This window comes from Hemitrygon akajei, chromosome 22, assembly GCF_048418815.1.
Source record: "Hemitrygon akajei chromosome 22, sHemAka1.3, whole genome shotgun sequence".
NCBI lineage: Eukaryota > Metazoa > Chordata > Chondrichthyes > Myliobatiformes > Dasyatidae > Hemitrygon > Hemitrygon akajei.
The window spans coordinates 44,885,535-44,905,384 of NC_133145.1; the positions used below are offsets into that span (position 1 = coordinate 44,885,535).

Sequence of the window (19,850 nt, forward strand, 5' to 3'; positions counted from 1 at the left end):
GCCATTTTACATTCGCTGCTTTGCAATTCATTTCATGTCCGCGTTTTGTCTCTTTAAACAGATGGTACAAAAGATAAATCCGGCCCATCAGCACAATTCCCAGAAACTGTGAAATATAGGGAGCTCTTACCAAAACACAGCACACGAGACGAGCCCGGAGGTTGCAAAGACTGTTGTTTAACGTTTGTGTGTGCAAGAATTTTATAAGACAGACGCGCATTGATCGACTCAGAAATAGAATAAATTGTGTTACATTGTTGACATTATTTTATAGGAGAAAGAATTATTTTGTTTTATTTGAACAAATATTAGTTATGGAAAAGCAAGGGTTTTCTTATCCAACTTCCCCCTCCCAGCACACGTTACACTTTCCCCCTACACCTCAGTATCACATTATCTTGGATTTAAAAACCCTCTACCCTTTCAGTTCACCGAATCAAGTGGGTATTGACATCAGTTTTGTCCGTCCTAATCATTCCAAATGTCTCTCTTCCTACGAGGATTGTTCTATCATATTTCTCCCCTTTTCTGAACCTTCCCCTTTCTCCCTCTCAATCTATTTTGTAAAATAAACACATTTTACTTTGATTAACTGCAGATTTCAAGCCACAACCTTCCCCGCCTTCCGACTGATAAGATCTGAAACCGAAAGTCGATTTCGCGCTGCTCGGCGCCCGCCAAAAAAAAAGTGTAGCCGTCCGGTCCGCAGATTTACACTGCCACCGAATTTGTGTCTGATGGCTGACATCTTCCCAAAATAGACCAACTAATTTTACAATTGCCTAGAAAGTATTGGGTCCAGGGAATTGAGAGGAGGGGCGAGGTTGTCGATTTAAAAGATTTTTTTTTTGAAAGCAGATTGTTTTAAGATCAGCAGACTCCCACGGTGCGAGCGCATGGTGTCAAACTTATATATGCGGATTTTACATTCGAGCTCCTTCCGCCAATATCGGTTCTTGCAATCCGAGCTCTTCCCCTGAATGTTTCAATGCGCCTCACTCTAGAGGCCACAGCTACCTCCACCCGGCCCGTCCTCGGCTGCAATTCGAACCGAAAGAGGAATTTAGATCTCGGAGAGGGGGGTGGGTGGGTAGAAAGCAGTCTCGGTTCGTCGTTCCTTCTGAGAACTGCTTCAGAGCCTCCGGCGTGGAAGTTCACACAACGCGGAACAGTCCAATCCAATATTAAAATGGCCATCTGCACGCAGTGTATATCATTTATTTAGATCGGTAATTAAATTCACTACAATACATAAATTCATCAACAGATAGCGATTGCTAATAACCACCGTGCATATTCAGCATCGATTGTGTTTTCGTCATATTGCTATGCAATAAATTGATAATTAACAACTCCGGCAAGTCATAAAATCCTTTTAGTTTAAGCACAACAAGTTTTTTTTTGTGTTAGGAACGCTCGAGTTTATTTCCCCTGCTCTTTTAAACCAGCGACCACTGAAACAGGAACCTCCACTGTTAAAGCGTGCATATCAAACGGAAAGCAAGGCTAGGCGACAAAAAGCGTGGGCTAAAAGTCTTGTTAATTTTAAAGAAAATCTGATATATTGTCAGAAATAAGCTGCTCACTTGTCGCGTAAATGCAAAACAAATTAAACAATTGTTTAAATAATTACTCATGGATACAAAAAGAAAAACTCAAAACATTTTATCTCCGGTTGAAGGTTTAATCGCACCTCGCATACATACATTTGCGGCACGTGAGCCCTCCCGTAAATGAACGATCGTGACGGATCTAATCAGAAATTGCCAAATCCATTTTAAAAATCTACCGAAGCAACAATATCCACAAAAGGAAATGCTAATAACTTACTCGAATAATGTAAGCTAGCCCGCCTTTGCCCTGCAATAACATTAGAATTTATAATAAAATGCTAAAAAAAAACTTATCGAGCAAACAGGAATTAAATCTGTAGTTATTGGGGATCTTTCTCCTGCAAATGTACAATCGATAGAAATTGTTGACTTAAATTATATGGCTCTGTGAAGTTAAATGTTAGTGAAATTCTGATGTTAAGGAGACCAATTTCTTTGATTACTGACGACATATATTTGTAATAAAATACACTCGCGCGCCATAAAGTAGACGCTCTCAATTGCTAAATTTAGCGACAAAGCTGAGAGTGTCCATATTTCTATGGGAATGTCTGACTGAGGAATCCAGATTAGAACCTAAGCCATTTGTTTAATATTTTTATAGGCGCAGAATTTGTTGGAGAGGCCATCTCATCTCCTCAAGTTGATTTGAGAGCTCGCGGCCGAGCAGTTTATATTGTTCCTGTACTCCCATTACACAGTGCTTACTTAAGCATCAGGGCGATTACGCCGTGTACGTGGCGGCTCCCCAAGCAGGTTCAGAGTCGGAGCTCAGCATTCACACACTCTTGCTATCAAGAATCAAGCGGCAGAAATTCACTTGTCAGGGGAAGATAACGGTAGAGAAATCGCTTTCACACCAGCCGAGCTTGGGATTTCTTTCCACGGTGTATCCACGTGCTCCCTATTCCTAAATTTGGAACCCTGTTAAAGAGAACAAAACTAGAAGGTGAACTCCTGGAACAGGTACATTAACTCGACCAAGCAACGTTCAAAACGCAATTAAATCAGTTGTGCATTTTTATCTCATTGCACGACTACTTTCTTTTCCTCGAGCAGACTTGCTTGAAACAAAACGATCAGATTTGGCCGGGTTCCTGAAGCCGCCACCGTTTTTAGTAATCGTAGTGTCTTTAGATTTATTTATAAACTAAATACGGTAAAGCTCAATACGCAATCGGTTCAAAAACGCTAAAAGGGAAGGCCTAGCAGCCGTGAATGGGCTTTATTTTCAATCATTTAGGCTAGATTCCTTAATGATAGTAACTTTACAATATAGCACGCGACCGCCGCTCAGCATAAAGAGTCCATTGTACAAATAGTATATAAATTTTTTTTGTATAAAAGTTATGGAAGCCTAAAGAGGAAATGTCTAACCTTATGAGGTATTTCAGCTTTTTATGTGTTTTCTTTGATTTTCCGTTACAGTCACTTAAAAATTGTAATACCAAGTAGGAACAGACATCTGGTTCACCTTTGGAACGCTTTATCTTAATTGATGTTTTAAAGTGTTCTTTATGACGATCGGTAGGTTCCAAAAGCTAAAACCAGATCTTCGCCCTTCCCCATTTTTTTTTAAAAAAGAATGCAACACTTTGGGTACGTGATCTGTATAAAATGTCTGAAATTCCAATTAAACAGGCGATTTAAAAACGCACCAGGCATCACTGCATGTAGACTGCTTTTTAGATTTTTCGAGCCCCGTTTAATTTTACGTTTTTCATCAATAAAATGCCTCGTAATGAAGTAACCGTGCCAATAGCTTCTACCATTTACGAGAATGACCTCAACAGCTTATAATGTAACACAGATGCTGTATCCTATTAGAGAGATTTCTCACATTCACTCAGAGCTTTGTGGATTAAAGTAACAGTCTCCTTCTTACAATCTATATTGAAATCATGCAGCAAGATAACTGACTGGTGCCTTTCTATTTAAATGTTCTCTTTTCCCTACAGAGCGCGATTTTCTCTCAGAATGGACTCCCATTTCATTTCAGATCTTTTCTAACGGTCATGCTTTCGAATCAGACCCAAAGCCCACAGATCACCGGTTGGTCGGCTCTGAATGCATGATAGCCGTCTAAACCTGACAGTTCTTACGGCAAGGGAAAGCCAGATGTTGGCACTGTAGGTTTTAACACTCTTAATGGGTATTTGTGTCTGCGCTTCGTGTCTATTTTAATCTATACCAATTCACAACTGGCTTGCAAATCCTTGAAAAATTAATGAAATATACAGGTACGAAATTTTCAAGCAGTAATTGAATAGTGTTTTTTTTACCTATAGTCCCCTCCTGCGCTTTTTTTTTTGCAAAACCGTTTTTAAGAAGCGTCCTGTTTCTCTTCCCTTTTTTTTGTGTGTGTGTTTTGCGTTGCCTCGCAAGCATGCAAAGAGTAGCCTCCGGCCTCTGGTGACAAGTCCTCGTTCCGGTAGTTGGATCTGGGTGTAAGATCGAAGGAAACCGTCAATCAGTGATGCTTCATTGATCACGCACAATCCTCTTTGCAGGACTTGCCTTCTTCAACAGCCATCAGTCATTTTGCATTAATTATCCAATCCACTGGTCCTCCAGGCTTCAACAGGGCCCCTCTGTGCGCACTCACTGTTGGTGCAAGCGAGTGAGTGAGAGAGCGGGAGAAAGGGAGTGAAAAAACGCGAGCATAGCAAAAGGCGAATGAAAGAACGAGGTGGATAGATCTATACGCGAATGAGTACGATCGGGGAGCTGGGGTTGCCCCAGAAGGTAGCGAAGAAGTGATAAAGAAAATAGAATTAGCAAATAAATGTGTTTAAACCCACCTCAGTTTGTCATTTACCTCTTTTGAAACTCTGCACCGAAGAAGTCCACGCAAATACAAGCACACACACCATCGTCAGTTTACTGCAAGCAGATTGCCTTCCAAACTTCCTCTTCGCGCCAGGCGACTTGTATTGAATTTCTTCACCCTTTCGTGCACAATTGCTCGTTCCAACTTCTTCAGATCTCACGGTCCTCCCCCCCCCCCCTCTCTGATCTTGCATTTGAAGTACGTTAAAGCATTTGTATCTTCCTCGTGCTCGCCGCTATGCACCTTCCAGTACTTTAAAGAAGTCTATCCATTTGTTGCTTCTCAATGTATTCCGTTTGGTCGGAGTAATCTTTGTGCCTCCTTCCTGCTGTTGGAAAGTCTGCTGCCTCGCTTTTACTGTTTCCTTTCAGACACCTCTTTTTGTCTTCCATAGTTCTTTCGCATTCTGTCCTTTTCTTCTTCCTCGTTGCTTATCCCACTTCCTCACTGTTCTGAAACTCTTTTTTTTCCCTGGGTTTCCGCATTTTTCCACGCACTTGCCTCTCACCCCCCATCAATGAGCATTTCTCTGCAAAGATCACCTTCCTCCTGCACTACATCTCCACTCTTTTCACTCTTCCCCTTTTCTGCTCAAGGGCCATTTGGGTCTCTTCGGAGGCCGCCGCGAAACCGTCACTTCCCTTTATATCTCTCTCCAGCAGCTCTCAGCCAGGGGCGCCCCGAAACCGTCGCCGCACCCTAATTGCTTTTCATGCAGCCCGGTGCGGACTGGCCGCGAGCCAATCAGAGGCTTGTTTACACTGGTTGATTGACAGGAAGCTGGCAAAGCGCCAGCCAATGGAAGTCTTGTTTACACAGGATGATTGACAAGAGCCCAGGATTGCTAGCAGTGCGTGCCTCATTGTACAGACAAGTTGTTGAAGTAAGAAATCTTTTAGTGCTCGTGCTCACTGCAACCTTTTCAGAAGTGTAGCATGTCACATAGCGTCCAGATAATTAAAAATTATTTTCTTTTTGTTTTTTTCACTATAAGGCAGTGTATACTCGGAATTCCAGTAAGTACACGTTTTTGCTACATATATACAATAAAAGTCAAAATACAAACATAAGAATTGAAATATTTGTTATTTTAGCTGTAACCTAATGTTTATCGGTCTGTGTTTGTTATTAAAGCAATGTAATCAACAAACCGTTCTGGAATTTTGTTTGTTAAAATCCCATTTTTGTCCGTGCATAAAACGGAAACAGAAGCTCCAAGCGGGCGGCTGTAGTTGGGCATCCGCTCTAGGCGCTCTCTCGCCCGGCTTGACTCGAGAGGACAGTTCGTACTGAGCAGATCCCATTCATCTACCCGAAACACCCTCTCAGATGCGTCCCAGTTTTTGAGAGAGAGAATAAAAAACAACCGAATTAATGTAGAAAGCCTCTGAGAGCGTCGCGGTGTTTTGGATATTATGAAGAAGACAGTGAGCAGAGGGAGCGGTCTGAGCTCTAGCAGCTTTCTTATCGACTGTAACGATACGGGATGCCTCATCCCTTTTCGGCAATTTGAGAGACGGTCTCATTTTAAAAAAAAAGACTAAATTTACAAGACCAGTAAAATAAAACCGAGTGATAACTTACGCCGCCGTTTTGTTGGCGAGCAGATAACATGAGGGTTTAAATTTAAAAGCACAGCAACGCTTGTTGGAGATTAAAGAAGCACACCAAAGCAAATAGTGATCATATTAAAATGTAAATTGACAACCCAATTCCCCATATGCCAAAAAAATGAGCATTTTACATTGTCCGATTTTGGCTATCGTTAAAATATAGATTGTGGTCGGTTGATTTTTTTTGTTCTATCTTTGTCGCTCTTACTTTGCATTGCAATTTATTGAGTAACATGCATTATTTTTACGCAGCACGCAAAATGTTTGTATTTCACACATGGCAATTTTGCACATAAAATCCGACATTTGAGATAACTGTTGGTTGATGAGGGGGAGTCTTCCAATTCATTTCCTTAATGTTAAATTGTGTGGCATTTGAAATCATTTCAGTGTTCTGCAATTTTAGCGTGTTGTTGCTTTGGAAACATCACCTCGATATTAATGTCATGTGAAAATGCAGAAAAAAAGGAAGGGAGGAGAAGGAAGGCTTTTGTAAAATGTAAAAGAGAAGCGAAAAGATAACATTTTGGGGCATCCAAATGAACGATAGTGTCTTAAAGTAAATAGCTTTCTTCACGCTGTCTGCGCCATTGCCTAAAACGTGTATGCATAAAATCTGCATAAATAACTGGACAAAATGTTAAAAGAAAAATGCGGTACAAATTTTGTCCCGTAAACCAATTCGTCTTAGAAACAGGGGCCGCCTTTAATAAACATTTCATTGTTTAATCCTCTGAGTGTCATGGGTAATTTATGTCCCTGAGAGCCGTGTGCTGAATGCAGGCTCTGTAAGTGCAGATATTTGGTTTAATTTTCTTTTATTCGCGAGACGACCAAATGTTGAGGTAAATCGATGTGATTGATGAAAGAGAATGAATTAAAATATAATTACGTATATCTTTTGCACGTTTTATAAATATTCCCGGGCAATTCCTCTTCTGCTGTTAAAATAATTCGGTTGGAGAAAGGCTGCCTTGAATTTTCTGTTCTCTTGGTTTGGCTTTTATTACAAGGGAGTTTAAAACGGAGTGGTTTTGAATTATCGGGAAGGGTATGAGTTTTCATTTGATGTTATTGTAGTTGGTGCAGTATGGCGGCTGCAAGAAAGGAAGGACGGAGCTTACAAAGTTTATCTTCCCCGGATCTGAAGCCCAGAATAGATGTGCGATTGATGGCCGATTCTCTCTCTGTTGCAGAGTATGGGAGACTCGGCTGGCTGTAAACCAGATCGCCCAGATGAATTTGGATCCGCCTGAATCCGTCCCGGAGACTCGTTCGGCTTTGTGGATCTGTACGTTGAGGACGATCTCAGTCCGCTATGGACGGCAGGGAATTCGCTCCTCCTCCGCACCTCCTCTCTCATGCACTCGGCGTGGAGGCGGCCAGGGAGCGCGGCGCCCTGGCGCACCGAGCCGTCGGAAGAATCGCCTCAACCGGCCACAGCACGGCACCGCACCCGGCTCATTTCCAACCTGCAAAATATTTCCCGTCTCCCCTCCCCATGGCCACACATTCAGGTTAGTGGATCTCAACGGGAACTCACGTGTGTAAATATCTTTGTCTGCAAGTCAAGACCGCCAGATCGGATTTTTTTTTTGTTTTGAAAATAGCTGATTTTTTAAAAAAGCATAGATTCGTGCAGGCTTTTGTTAAAGATCTCTTACCCAGCAGCGATGTTCAGCAATCACTTTATTTTATTAATAGCTAAATTAAGCTTAGTTTGAACAGTAGGAGTTTATACTAAAAATGATAAGCGTATTACATTCTGTAGAAAAGTCTACCTAGGATGGGGAACGCATATTCAAATGCTATTATCTAATAGAGACTATAGTCACCTTGGAAAAAAAGAGGCTGTCGGCGGAGATCTGTATATTGATAAAATGTAATGCAATAATAGAAAGATTCAAATCCTTATGTTCTGCGTATTCTGCAGAAATGTAATAGTGCAAAACGATATTGAATGGAGCTTTTCAAAGAGAGAGAGATCGCTGTCAGGCTCAGCATTCAGCTTAAGTGGCAAAATGTCTGTCTGCGGGTGTGTAGTGGTGTGGTGTAATGCTCGAAAATCCGGTTTCTAAAATGGTTTGCGAAGTGTGAGGGTGAAAATGGGTTCACTCGGCATTCAGAAACTTGGTCAAGTGTTTCTGGTATTCTGTTAAATACTGCACAGGCGATGGAGCAAAAACAGTCTGCTCTGACTGTCGAGTTCGTAACTCCTCGTCGTGTCCCCGGTATGAAGTACTAATTACACACTTTTTAAATAAATGATATCGATGGTTTTATTTAGTGCACCGCCGTGGAATCGCACACGTTTCCAAGTCACTTTCTCTTACGTAAAATTCACATTCAAGCCATCGTGTTCGTTCACAAACGTTGCTTCACGGCATTCCTCTGTAGTAACAGCAGTAACATAATAGAGGTTGTCAGTTCTTGGTTTTGTCAGAGCAGATGTTTTGAGTGTCGGTGTTTCTTATTTTTTTCCCAGCGATGGTTTCTAAGTATATAGTTTGGATCAAGTTTCATCTTTTAAAAAAGTGGAGAGAGAGAGAGAGAGAGAGAGAGAGAGAGAGAGAGAGAGAGAGAGAAAGAGAGAGAGAGAGAGAGAGAGAGAGAGAAACACACATGCACACCAGCTCCTTTCTCGGGGTGCTAGCGATGGCGGTTTTCTAAGCAATTCTGGTGGGGAAAAAATTCACTTCAGTCACCGCCGAGACCAGTGACTGAAACTTTCCCCCTCCCCCAGAAACAACAGGCTGCTCAATCATCGCTTACTTTTGCGTGTACTGTCAAGTTGAGGAATAAATACATTTGGTAAGGTTTAGCAGTGTAAAAGATGAGACGGGATGCTCCGTGTATTACACGGGGAAATTTGTTAAATTTCTATCATTAAGGTAACCCACACCACCTTAGTCATCGCTTCACTGCCAGGCTAAGGGTAAGTTGCAGAGCTCCTGTGAAAGCTTGTGCAAATTTAAAGGGGGGATAGATCCCACATTAAAACAAGCCATTTTTGATCCCGTACTGCTTCTTGCTTCCAGGCCAATGCCGGGTAGATACTGCAGTGGTCACATGAAATAGCAAGATTTCTGTCCACCAGCATTTGGATTGATAAATTACTGTTGGTTAGAAAATACTTAATGCCGCCTGATGCGAGTTATAAAACGTGGCGGTAAAATTGTGTTTGGAAATGGCCGGACCCGCAGATTAGAATTCCAAATGCGAATCAAGACCTCCATTGGGGATTTGACCAGCAAGATGACAAGGCTGTGAGGAATATTGAAATCATGACCGTCTTTGAGAATAACGACACGGACTCTGAATAGTCGGAGTCCAGTAATACGGGTGTTCTAACGTTTCGCTTGATGCACTTGGCACCGAGTCAAAACGTTTCATTAATCTGACTGCAATATAAGCCAATCTAAACAGGCGCAATCTCCATCTTTACTAAAGTGACCCAACGCTCCCCATTGATTGAGCCCGAATATCCCATCGTTATTTCAGTCATTGCACATCATGTACAGTTTTTAAAAAAAAAGATAGTTTTTAAATATCTTTTTATTTGGGCCTTTAACTAGCAATTGATCTTTGTATTGATAGATAGTAATCAAATTACATAAAACTAAGCCGTTCAGTGTAAATACCTTAACAAAATGCAACATCAAATTTGACCAATTCATTTGAATTGTATCAGCACACCAATATACTTATATACAAAATCCCTGTTTTCTGTTGTTTGTATGCAAGTTCCAACACGGCTAAGCACCACCGACCTGCTTTGAGTGGATTTAGTTTTACGAAAACACAGTGAAACGCAACGCCAAGTAATATTTATTTTGAGAAAACTTTGCTGGGTATATACTCCGTTAAACTGGATTCGATTCTTGCTGTGGGGACGTTTTCCATTTGATAGTTTATTAGCCATTATTAATTATAATGTATCCAGGAATGCGACCACTGGCCCTATCCCAGCCAGCCAGGAAGCAGAAAGATGTGCCAGGATTGCACAGTCGGCCGACAAATTATTTGCATTATTTGCAGCTACCTGTTTTGGGTCAATTCCGCTTTAGAATGCGTCCCTAATGCAGAATGAATGAAAAAATATATAATAAATGCCTGATAGATTTTCAGCACCTTAAAAAATTATCTTGGGACGCTTGCCATTTTTTTGTTTTTTGCCCGGCTTTTGCAGATACTTACCAGCAGGGATAGTAATGCCATATTCTGGGGCTGGCGGTGCAACATGCGAAAATGCTGATACGAGTCCACATGTAGTTCTCTCCAAAATGAAATTTGTGACAAGGCCCGCCGACACACGGCTCTACCCCGTCCAAGTCTACCATTCTGCAAATTTATCCCGGTATTTCAGTACTTAAATGGTACTTCTGAAGAGTAAAATCTAAACCTTCAAATCTAGCATTCTGCTGAAGTCACGGGGCTTCAGTCACTCTCAGTCTCTGACAAACACATACAAAAGGAATTTAATTCACGTTAGTTTTATCCGGATACAGTTTCTCTCTTTGCTTCTGTCGCTTTCTGTACTTTGGTCTGTGTTAATCTTTCCCGTCGCCCTCGTCCATATGAAGAGTTTAATTTTTTTTCACGGGCGTGTTCCTTTGGTTTCTTGGGGTTTTAGTTTGCCTGTCATTTACAACCTCCCCTCCCACCCCCCCCCCCCCCCACCATATCACCATATTCTACTTTTGTTTCTTACTGGCCTACAATACTGCCCGCTTGTAAAGATTTCTTATTTTATTTGTGAAATTGCCTGTCAATAGAAACGTAGATCAATATTTAGATAGTTTTATTAGTCAAATAGATTTATTGGTCAGACAAGTCGATAGACGAGTTGATTTATTACTTTTTATCAGATGAAAGAGATAATGGAGAGATGCAGATGTTAGAGTGTATGTTGTACTATCAGAGAGGTATGTACATATGGCGAATGTTTCATTTAAACCGAGCAGAAACAATGGCTGCAGGTATGTACACGGACAGGCAAAAACTCTTAAAGGAGATAAGGTATCCGCGCAACGTTATTTGCTTAGAAACACAATGAAGCCAATTAATACTCTACTTTAAAGTCGGCACCCATGGATAAGTCTAAATTTTGAGTACATTTAAAATGTGGCAAATATGGTTAATGCCGATTGGAAAAGACAGTACAGGCGCACGAGCCAGTGTTGGTCGAGGCTGCTGGATGGGTCCAGGAGTTTAGATTCTCTCGTCTTCATTCCTTTGCTATACCCAGTAGCCTTGCTCGGTAGCTGGGCGATTGGACACGACCGCTCCTCTGTCGTAGGTGTGTCCTCCCGCCCCCTCTGCTGCTGATTTATAGAGGGGTTTTTTTTTGCTTAAGCGCCCAACGACCCTCACATCTTCAAATGAAATTGGTTTTGGGATTTCTTTGGATTTTATTTGGTACTTTGACACTTTCTGAGTGAAATGTCACGTTGAAACACACACACACACACACACACACACACACACACACACACACACACACACACACACACACACACACACACACACACACACACACACACACACACACACACACACACACACACACACACACACACACACACACACACACACAACGCTAGTCAATGTTGGAAAAGTCTGGAGTGGGCCGGCTTGACAAGGCTCGGCAATTTCGTGTGTGAGTGATTGCGTTCGGTAATGAACGCGTTTTTGGTCTTAATGTGACATATTAAAAAGACTAGTGTTTCTGTAGCAGTTGTACAGACATAAATAAGCTCAGTCGTTTGTGAAGTTTTTGAATTAGAAGCAATGGAATGCAGAAGAAACGTCCAATAATGAAGTATTTTCGTTCAGTTTTTAATTTTTTTAAAATTACAAATTAAAATCCCGCCATTGAAGCCTTAATTTAGCCCGTGCCTGTTTGCTCCATTTCACTTATTATGCACAACGAGGTATTTCCTGGAGAAGATTTAATTTTGCTGTAAAATACTTGATACTGTTCAAGCGACTGCAACCAGGCGACACTTTGCAGAGTATGTACAGATGTCAAGAAATACTTCACAGAACAACCAAACAACCGCAGAAACACAGGAACACACATTTAATCTTTTGACGACATCTTTCTTGAACAGCCGAGATTGTATGACTAAAAAAAAATGAATGATGAAGCAAATTTAGCCTCGTTTACAGAACGCATTTTAATTCTGAAAGCACCTCGCCCAGACGGGACAGTCAGTATGTGCCTCCCGGATTACGTTTCATTGCAGTGACAACATCCAACTGCGGCCGGATTCTTAAAGCAGAGCAGATTTTATTTTTGACGACTTTACCCCGTTGGCTAAAACTAAACACATTTTTTTTAAAAAAAACGACGCCCACCATCCTTAATTCTTCTGGGCTCTTGAATCCAACTCAAGGATTAGAAGAGAGATTCCGAAAGTGCATTTACAACTGGCCCTCTCTTTATATTGTTGAAACTTGCGGCATTTATCCCTTAATCATGCCTTTCATTTACAATTACTCTGCTTCCTTAGAAGAACGGTGTGAGGCTTAGTTGGAGCATACAATCTTTCAGCTCTCCCTCTCCCTAAACCAGGATTTCGAAGCTTTTCAATGTAGCGTGCACTCCTGAGACCAAATATATGATGGCGTAAAACATAAAGCAGATATCACTTCTAAATGAAAGGTACTGTCTGAAATTAGACAGTCGAGGCTGCCTAACGCCAGGGGATTCAATTGCTAGTTCACTGAGCTCACGTATTCGTAATCGGGGTGATGGCTGGTAAGTAAGGCTGTTACTCTGTGTTTCTCCTTCGGATAACCAAATCAAACATTAAATAAATTAACTTTAAAGCGTTACATAACTGGACCTTCTGTTAAACAAGAAGAATTCCCCTCAAGATGCCGCGAACCGCTTCTGATTTTAAAGGAGTGATATTATAGTACGTATTTAAAGGAAAACCTCCTTGGTTAAACTCGAAATGGATTCTCCTCCCTGTTAAAATCTTTACTGCTTTTAGGTAAATCCCGAGCGTGTTAAAGCTGTTAGACGCCTTTCTGCTGTATCCCGCCGTGACAGCCGATGTACCAAAGTGCTAATTTGAATTTTCTTTGGAAAATTCTGTTTTTTTAAAAAAGTGAGGACTCCGCGGCTGCTAAAGCTTTCGAGCTGGTGTATTGTGCTGGGGTTGAATTGAGATCCCCGCCTTCTCTAATCTTACTATTTATTTACTCTGCAGCTCCCGCTGATCTTATTCACTCTGTCTGTTTAGAAAAGCATCGGCTGTTTTATTTTCTCTCTCATTTACAACAACCTCCCTCTACCCCTATATATCTCATTTAAAGGGGCTTTAATGAGCACAGTTTAATATTGGTTTCTTCCGATGCAACTTAATCGGCGCATTATTTTTTTTTAAAAAGAAAACACATACTTTCCAACTGAGAATATTCGAGTGAATCTCTTTTCAGAACCTTTTAAAATCTCGATCATTCTCGTCGTAGCTCTGGTCGCACGAGGCCGGGAGCTTATTTTTTTTTACACAGCAAGTGATTAAAACAAATACCCAGTTTTAAATTTTGTCACAAAACGTAAACTTTCTTCTTGCATTCTCGCAGCTTTGTTGATATTGAGGGGAAATGCAGCGGCCAGCTTGTTCTACAGTGCAAGATGTTTAGAGATGTACTTAGAGAAGAGGCTGTGGAAGTTAATCATTTGTAATCCAATCTATCCACTTATCCATATTAGCAAATTAATTGCAAAATTGTTTTACAACATAAGCACAATTATGTTGGAGGAAAGGTTTGTTCAATGTATACGATTATGATTGTGGAATTTTTACAGGTCGTTATCGTTTTACGCTCACAGTCAGCATATAGTTCAGACAGAAACTCAACTTCTCCAACTGATAGCAACAGTTGAAGGCAGCGGGCGGTTTCTTTCTACCACAAACGCTTCTCCCAGGGGAAGCAAGAGGCAACTGGCAAAAGTAGTTTTTGAAATCTTTAGCCATTTTGTTCTCTTTTTAAAATAATGACAGCAGTCTCACTTCTGATTAGAAACGTAAATTGTACCAATAAAACTTAGAAATCCCCTTTTTTAACTTTTTAAAAAATTCCACACACATATTAGGCTCGTTGCAGTTTTGATTTTGACTTGGATGAATCAGTTTCTACCTTACACTTAGATAATGTTCAGAAAATAAAATTTGCTCCTGTGTTCCTCAGAAGGCATTGTGCAGAATAAAATCCGTAGGGTGTTTAAAAAGTTACCTCAGGTTTGAGAATGGTTTATGACAGAAATACTTCCAAATGAGTTTTCAAAATAAAGTATGGCCTGACGCTTATTTCTTAATTGTTTTTTTTTGGGCATTCATCATAGTATTTTAAGTTTTTTTAGTTCAAAAGGTTAATTATTGTCTATGTGTGCCTAAATTTCTTCATGTCATGTGACAGGAAGAGAGTGTGTATTAGAAGGTGGTGTCAGGTTGTGAGGAGGTCTGCAGAGAGGAAGAGAATATTTTTTGGAGCAATGATCACGTATTGGGGATGCAATATTTTGAATACACTCTATTTACAGTGACATTTCCATGGAAATGCTGCTTTCATTATTTGCCAACTGAACACCTGTGATTGTACATTAATAGTAATTAATTGAAAGCACTCTTCATTGGGGTATGTGCTGTGAATGCTGAAGATGCTATACATTTTACTGTTTTTAAAGGATATTTTCACAAATAGAAATATCTTGCACTTGGCTTTTGTCATTACTGCTGCTGATTTCTTGGGATTGGTGATTAAATTACAAAATGTGAAATTTTTTTGCTACCTTTACCACTTGGGGAATTCATTGATTTATCAACGGAGGAGCTCACAAAATACATTTGGTTATTTTGAAAAATATATGAAAATAGATCTAATCCTCCTTGCATAGTTGCTCTTCGTATTTTAGAGATGAAAGACAATTGTCATCGAACAATTTTCTTTCTGAAAACTTAATCGAAACAAATATTAGCAACCTAGTTATAGTAACTTCTTTTAACTTGTTTTTTTTACTAACTCGCTGTTACCCATCAGGTAGGAGGTACAGAAGCCTGAAGGCACACACTCAGTGATTCAGGAACAGCTTCTTCCCCTCTGCCATCCGATTCCTAAATGGACATTAAACCCTTGGACACTACCTCACTTTTTAAATATATAGTATTTCTGTTTTTTGCACAACTTTTAATCTGTTCAATATACGTATACTGTAATTGGTTTAGTTATTTATTATCATTTTATTTTGTTTTTTTCTGTATTACGTATTGCTAATTGCTATATTACTATAATTGTTATATTACGTATTGCATTGAACTGCTGCTGCTAAGTTAACAAATTTCACGCCACATGCCGGTGATAATAAACCTGATTCTGATTCAGGTTTGTCAATACCTGAAGAGCATTTTGGTTTGTCCTGAGTGTGTTTTCAGCTGTGTGCGCAGTGAATGTTGAGAACCGTTGTTGCAGTACTGTACGTCGTGCAATACCTACACATGGCTGATCCCCATTGTAATTATGGGATCTGCGTTAGGGTTTTCTCGGTCAGTGGCCGTGGCTATGAAGCTGCATTTAGTGTCAGTGTTGGGAGTGGTGCTGGAGATTCTGTTGGGATCTTTGTGTCGGTACCTGTTCCGTAACCTTGCCGGAACCCAGGCGACCGATTGCATAAACATCCACCACATATCACACGACATGTAGAGCACATAAAGTATTCATTGACATAAAACACCTAATACTGTTAGACCTATTATGCTGTGGTTTTCCTTGGGGGCCAGAGTGACCGACTATTTGATTTAGAGTGTTTACATGAGTGTGATTTGAATTACTTTGATTTGCAGCTGGTTTTAAGCTTGTATCAGGAAATGGACATTTTTATTCCAAACCAAATCAGGAGTAAATAATGCTGTACTGTTTGCACTTCGAGTTTTATTGGGATCTAGTTAGCAAATCAGAGCATAGATTTATAGTTACAGCATAAATGATGCGTAATGCTTCTCTGATGACTTGTGGATAAATGGTACAAAGCCATAGAGATTAGGAAGGGCTCAGTTTGATCTTTTGTCTGCACTGAATTAATTGTTCTCAGCAGGCGGTGGGGGTGTAGGAGATGCAGTTGGCCTCACCATCTCTAAACTAGGAGAGGGGGGATATCTGCCAGTGTTCCCATTCATGATCACTGTCGGGTGACTCCTCTTGGAAAGCACTTGTGGGTGGATGTTGGGGGAAGGAAGAATTGAGCTCAGTTGGTTGCCTTTTGCTGTTAAATAGATTGCAAACACTCATTGTATTGGTGAATGCTGATATTCTTTGTATCGGACGGCTTCTTGGGTGAGGTACTGGAGGGTTGCCGGTGTCAGAAGAACTATACCGCAGCGTGAATGGCCATCGTGATAAGGAGTGAAAGCGAGAAAGCAGATGGGAGCTTTAGACTACTATTCAATTCCGTGAATTAAAGCCTGAAGATTCTCCTTTGATCAAATAAACTTTATTTGTAATATTATTGGTTTTATGTGTCCCATACCCACTGCGGGCCTCACCAATATGACATTTTCCCGTGTTTCCACTAAAGCAACAAGATCTCACCTCAGATTTTACAAGGGTCATCGTGTAGGCTGACAATTCCCCTGTTTTTAAATCCACATACCTGCAGAAAAACATTCTCTTAGGCAGTGATTTTAGTTGGATTGGTGTGAATATAGAAGCTAAATTCAGGAAGAATGGTAAATATGTGAAACATTGGGATGGCCGGAGGCTGACAAAAGGAGTTTGTGCAGAGCGGTGCTTCCACATCAGTGGGGTCTAGGATTTGGGAGTAGCAGTATCAATATGCTCTCTGGGACTGTTCTGCTGGCAGATGATTTCCCTTGTTCAGATACAAGTCAAGGGAGGAAATGATGAAGTGTTTGTGTAAGTGTACTTCACTGTTTGTGTTGGACAGACTTGCCACACAAGCTGATAGGGTGGTTAAGAAGGCATACGGTATGTTGGCTTTCATTAGTTGGAGAATTGCGTTCGAGCCGCAAAGTAGTGCTGCAGCTCTATTAAAACTCTGACCCTTGGAGTATTGTATTCGTTTCTGGAAGGATGTGGAAGGTTTGGAGAGGACGCGGAGCAGATTTACCAGGCTGCTGTCTGGATTAGAGAGCGTATCTTATGCGGAGAGATTGAGTGAGCTAGTGCCATGCCCCTTGGGGTGGAGGAGGGTGAGAGGTGTCTTGATGGAGGGGTATAAGATGATACAAGTAGACAGCCAGAGACTCTTTCTCAGAGTGATGGGGATTAATTTTAAGGGGATTGGAGGAAAGTAGAAGGATGGGTCTCGGAGGTAGGTGTGGAAGGTGCTTCTAGGGAGGGGTTTGGTAGAGGCATTAGAGACATTTAAGAGATTCTTGGATAGGCACAAGAATGTAAGGAAAATGTGAGGGAAGGGTTGGATCTTAAAGTAGGTTAAAAGATAAACACAACCTTGAGGGCTGTACTGTGCTATTTTACTGCCCCATTTTCTGTGTAATAACATTGAGCGATCTGAGCATATGACATGAAGTATTAGAAAAGGATCTACCTCTATCCAACCATAAGGCACACTGAAGGACATTGGACTTTAAAGGAAATTAAAGGTTCTAGATTCAAGATGGTTTATTGTCATTCTTCAGTACACAAGTTTAAAGGAAAACGGTTGGTACTCTGGATCCAATGCAGCATTAAAAAACGCAATAAGTATAAATATAAAAGCAATTCTTTTAAAACACAATGTACGAGTAACTGCTGAGTGTGGCCGTATATACATAAGATTAGTTTACATACATTGACTGAATGTATGTACATAAAGTGACAGGAAATGATAAAGTGACAGTGACTCTGGGCAAGGGGAATTCTTCTAGGTAGCAGCAGGACATCTGAAAGCACAGTGGGACAGTGACCGTGTCAGTGTAGGTATGAAGTTTGGAGGCATAGAGTGGCAGTGTATGGGGGGGGGGGGGTGGTTTGGAATGAAAGGCGCTGAGGGGCTGAGGAGAGGAGGGGCTGACGTGGTGGTGGGGTGGGTTAATGGGTGGACCTGCCCGATGGCTTGGCTCCAGATGTCCTGTTAACAATTGGAAGACGGGGTGGATGTGTTTATATTTCTTGATCCCAAATTGTGGAACAAATTTAAAGATGTATTTAAGTTTTGGTTTTGAGAGAATATAAATTTTCTTTCTGTGCAAAAAAGAATATTTGAGTGATGCAATTGGTTAAAAATAGTTTAAAAAATAGTAAGGTCAACCAATTTAAAAGAAGTAAGAGATATTACCAAATGAAAGAACATTGAACATCATTGTCAACTACAAAGGTCGTTATCATTACATACAGATGACCGTCATTGGCCCATCTGGTCTATGTCTATATGTGTGGTCCATGAGCTGTATATGAAGGTCTATCCATAGGTGCTGAAAAATCATGGGCTCATGCATAGAACTTGACAAAAATAATTTTTTAAGGGGATGAAAAAGAATAACAAAATACTAGTGCAGTGAAGAGAGGTCAATGGGAGGAGTTTTGGCTACAGTTTGCCTTTTTGTTTAATGGGTTAAATGCTCACTTCATGTGAAATTGGATGTTCTGCTATGAATAGTCATTATCTGGATTAAATGAAATCTTAGATATATTGGAGTAAATTGGAAAGTATTATATATTGGAAAGTATTGTTTACTTTCGATTAGGATTAACGAAAACATTGAGATTCTTAAAGCGACCTTTCTTCTTAAGCCACTTTTATTTGTTTAAGTCTTCTGTAAAGGAAGATTAACATAGAACAAAAGGAATTTTGCTCCATTGCACTGTGTTTATTAAAAAAAAAGTGTACTTCTGTTTTTGCAAAAACTGTTCAGCATTTTGACACTCAGGATGTGAAAACCGTACGGTAGTGAGTTGGGTGCAGTTTGAAGTGTGTATAGTGACAGCTGGGTGCAAGTGAGTTAATACAATTGAAGGGTCTAGTTACTCTCTGTTGGACATGGCTTGAAAATCACTGAGTATGAGACCAGTGGATTGTTGTCATGTATTTGAATACAATTATTGGGTCAATGAACTATCAGTAAGTCTGCCTATTATATACTTAAGCATAACAAAACTACTGTAAAGTCATATTATTTCAGATGGTAATGAGAATTATTTCTGTGCTCTATGCTGTGATATGGCACAACTAATGCCAAGGAAAAACATTTATCCTTCAAACTTGTTTTCACTCTTGATAATTGAAGGTCGCTTTTTTTTTTGTCCCATCCAAACTGAGTACTCAATATTCAAAGTATCGCTGTTTGCTAAACGTATTTTGAATTATACTAGAGTGCACTCATGTGGGATATATAGAATAAGTTGAGTTCAAAATGTACTGAACATAGGATTACCCTTTGTAAAGCTACTCATTGTGATTATTTTTTTTTAAAAGATTCATGAATGAAGCTTACAGAAAATGCATGAGTCACCTCTGACAAAAACATGAGTAGGGTGAATACGAAGCCTAATAGGTGGTGTTGAATTTTGTCTTTACCTGACCTTCGGGTGAATACCCTCATGTCACCAAGAATCTCTTGCTACAAAGCAGGATAGTTTTGTGAATATATTGTTTGTTCTGCACAATGTTCAATTATTGTAAATGCAAAACATAACTCATTTGCCATGATGTTCCACCAGTGTTTTTTATTTAACAAGCTCAATGAGAATATCATATGTAACGTTAAAGGCTCTATCTTAATTCTTAACATCTATATGCAGCTGCTGGGGATAACAGGACTTGTA

The 19,850-nt window shown here is 40.3% G+C and overlaps 1 protein-coding gene and 1 long non-coding RNA gene across 8 annotated transcripts in view; one reads left to right on the top strand and one right to left on the bottom strand.

The window, feature by feature from the left end:
* bahcc1b (BAH domain and coiled-coil containing 1b) overlaps positions 1-19,850 on the top strand; it is a 290,919-nt gene that overhangs the window by 15,354 nt on the left and 255,715 nt on the right. For 4 of the 6 annotated variants that reach the window (XM_073026128.1, XM_073026131.1, XM_073026133.1 and 1 more), the window contains exons 1-2: positions 5,309-5,459; positions 7,253-7,573. In XM_073026128.1, coding sequence (XP_072882229.1) covers positions 7,375-7,573 — 199 coding nt within the window. In that variant the 5' untranslated portion in view covers positions 5,309-5,459; positions 7,253-7,374. Of the gene's footprint in view, positions 1-5,308; positions 5,460-7,252; positions 7,574-19,850 lie in introns of those variants that run through there. The other 2 variants (XM_073026130.1, XM_073026129.1) reach the window with 1 other exon arrangement.
* Positions 1,203-5,119, bottom strand: LOC140714677 (uncharacterized). 2 transcript variants are annotated; one of them, XR_012095972.1, is made up of 3 exons: positions 4,432-5,119; positions 3,896-4,217; positions 1,203-2,537 (listed from the first exon to the last, which is right to left on the bottom strand). It is a non-coding gene; the product is annotated as an uncharacterized lncRNA (long non-coding RNA). The 2 variants fall into 2 exon arrangements; XR_012095971.1 differs by having other exon boundaries at positions 4,415-5,118.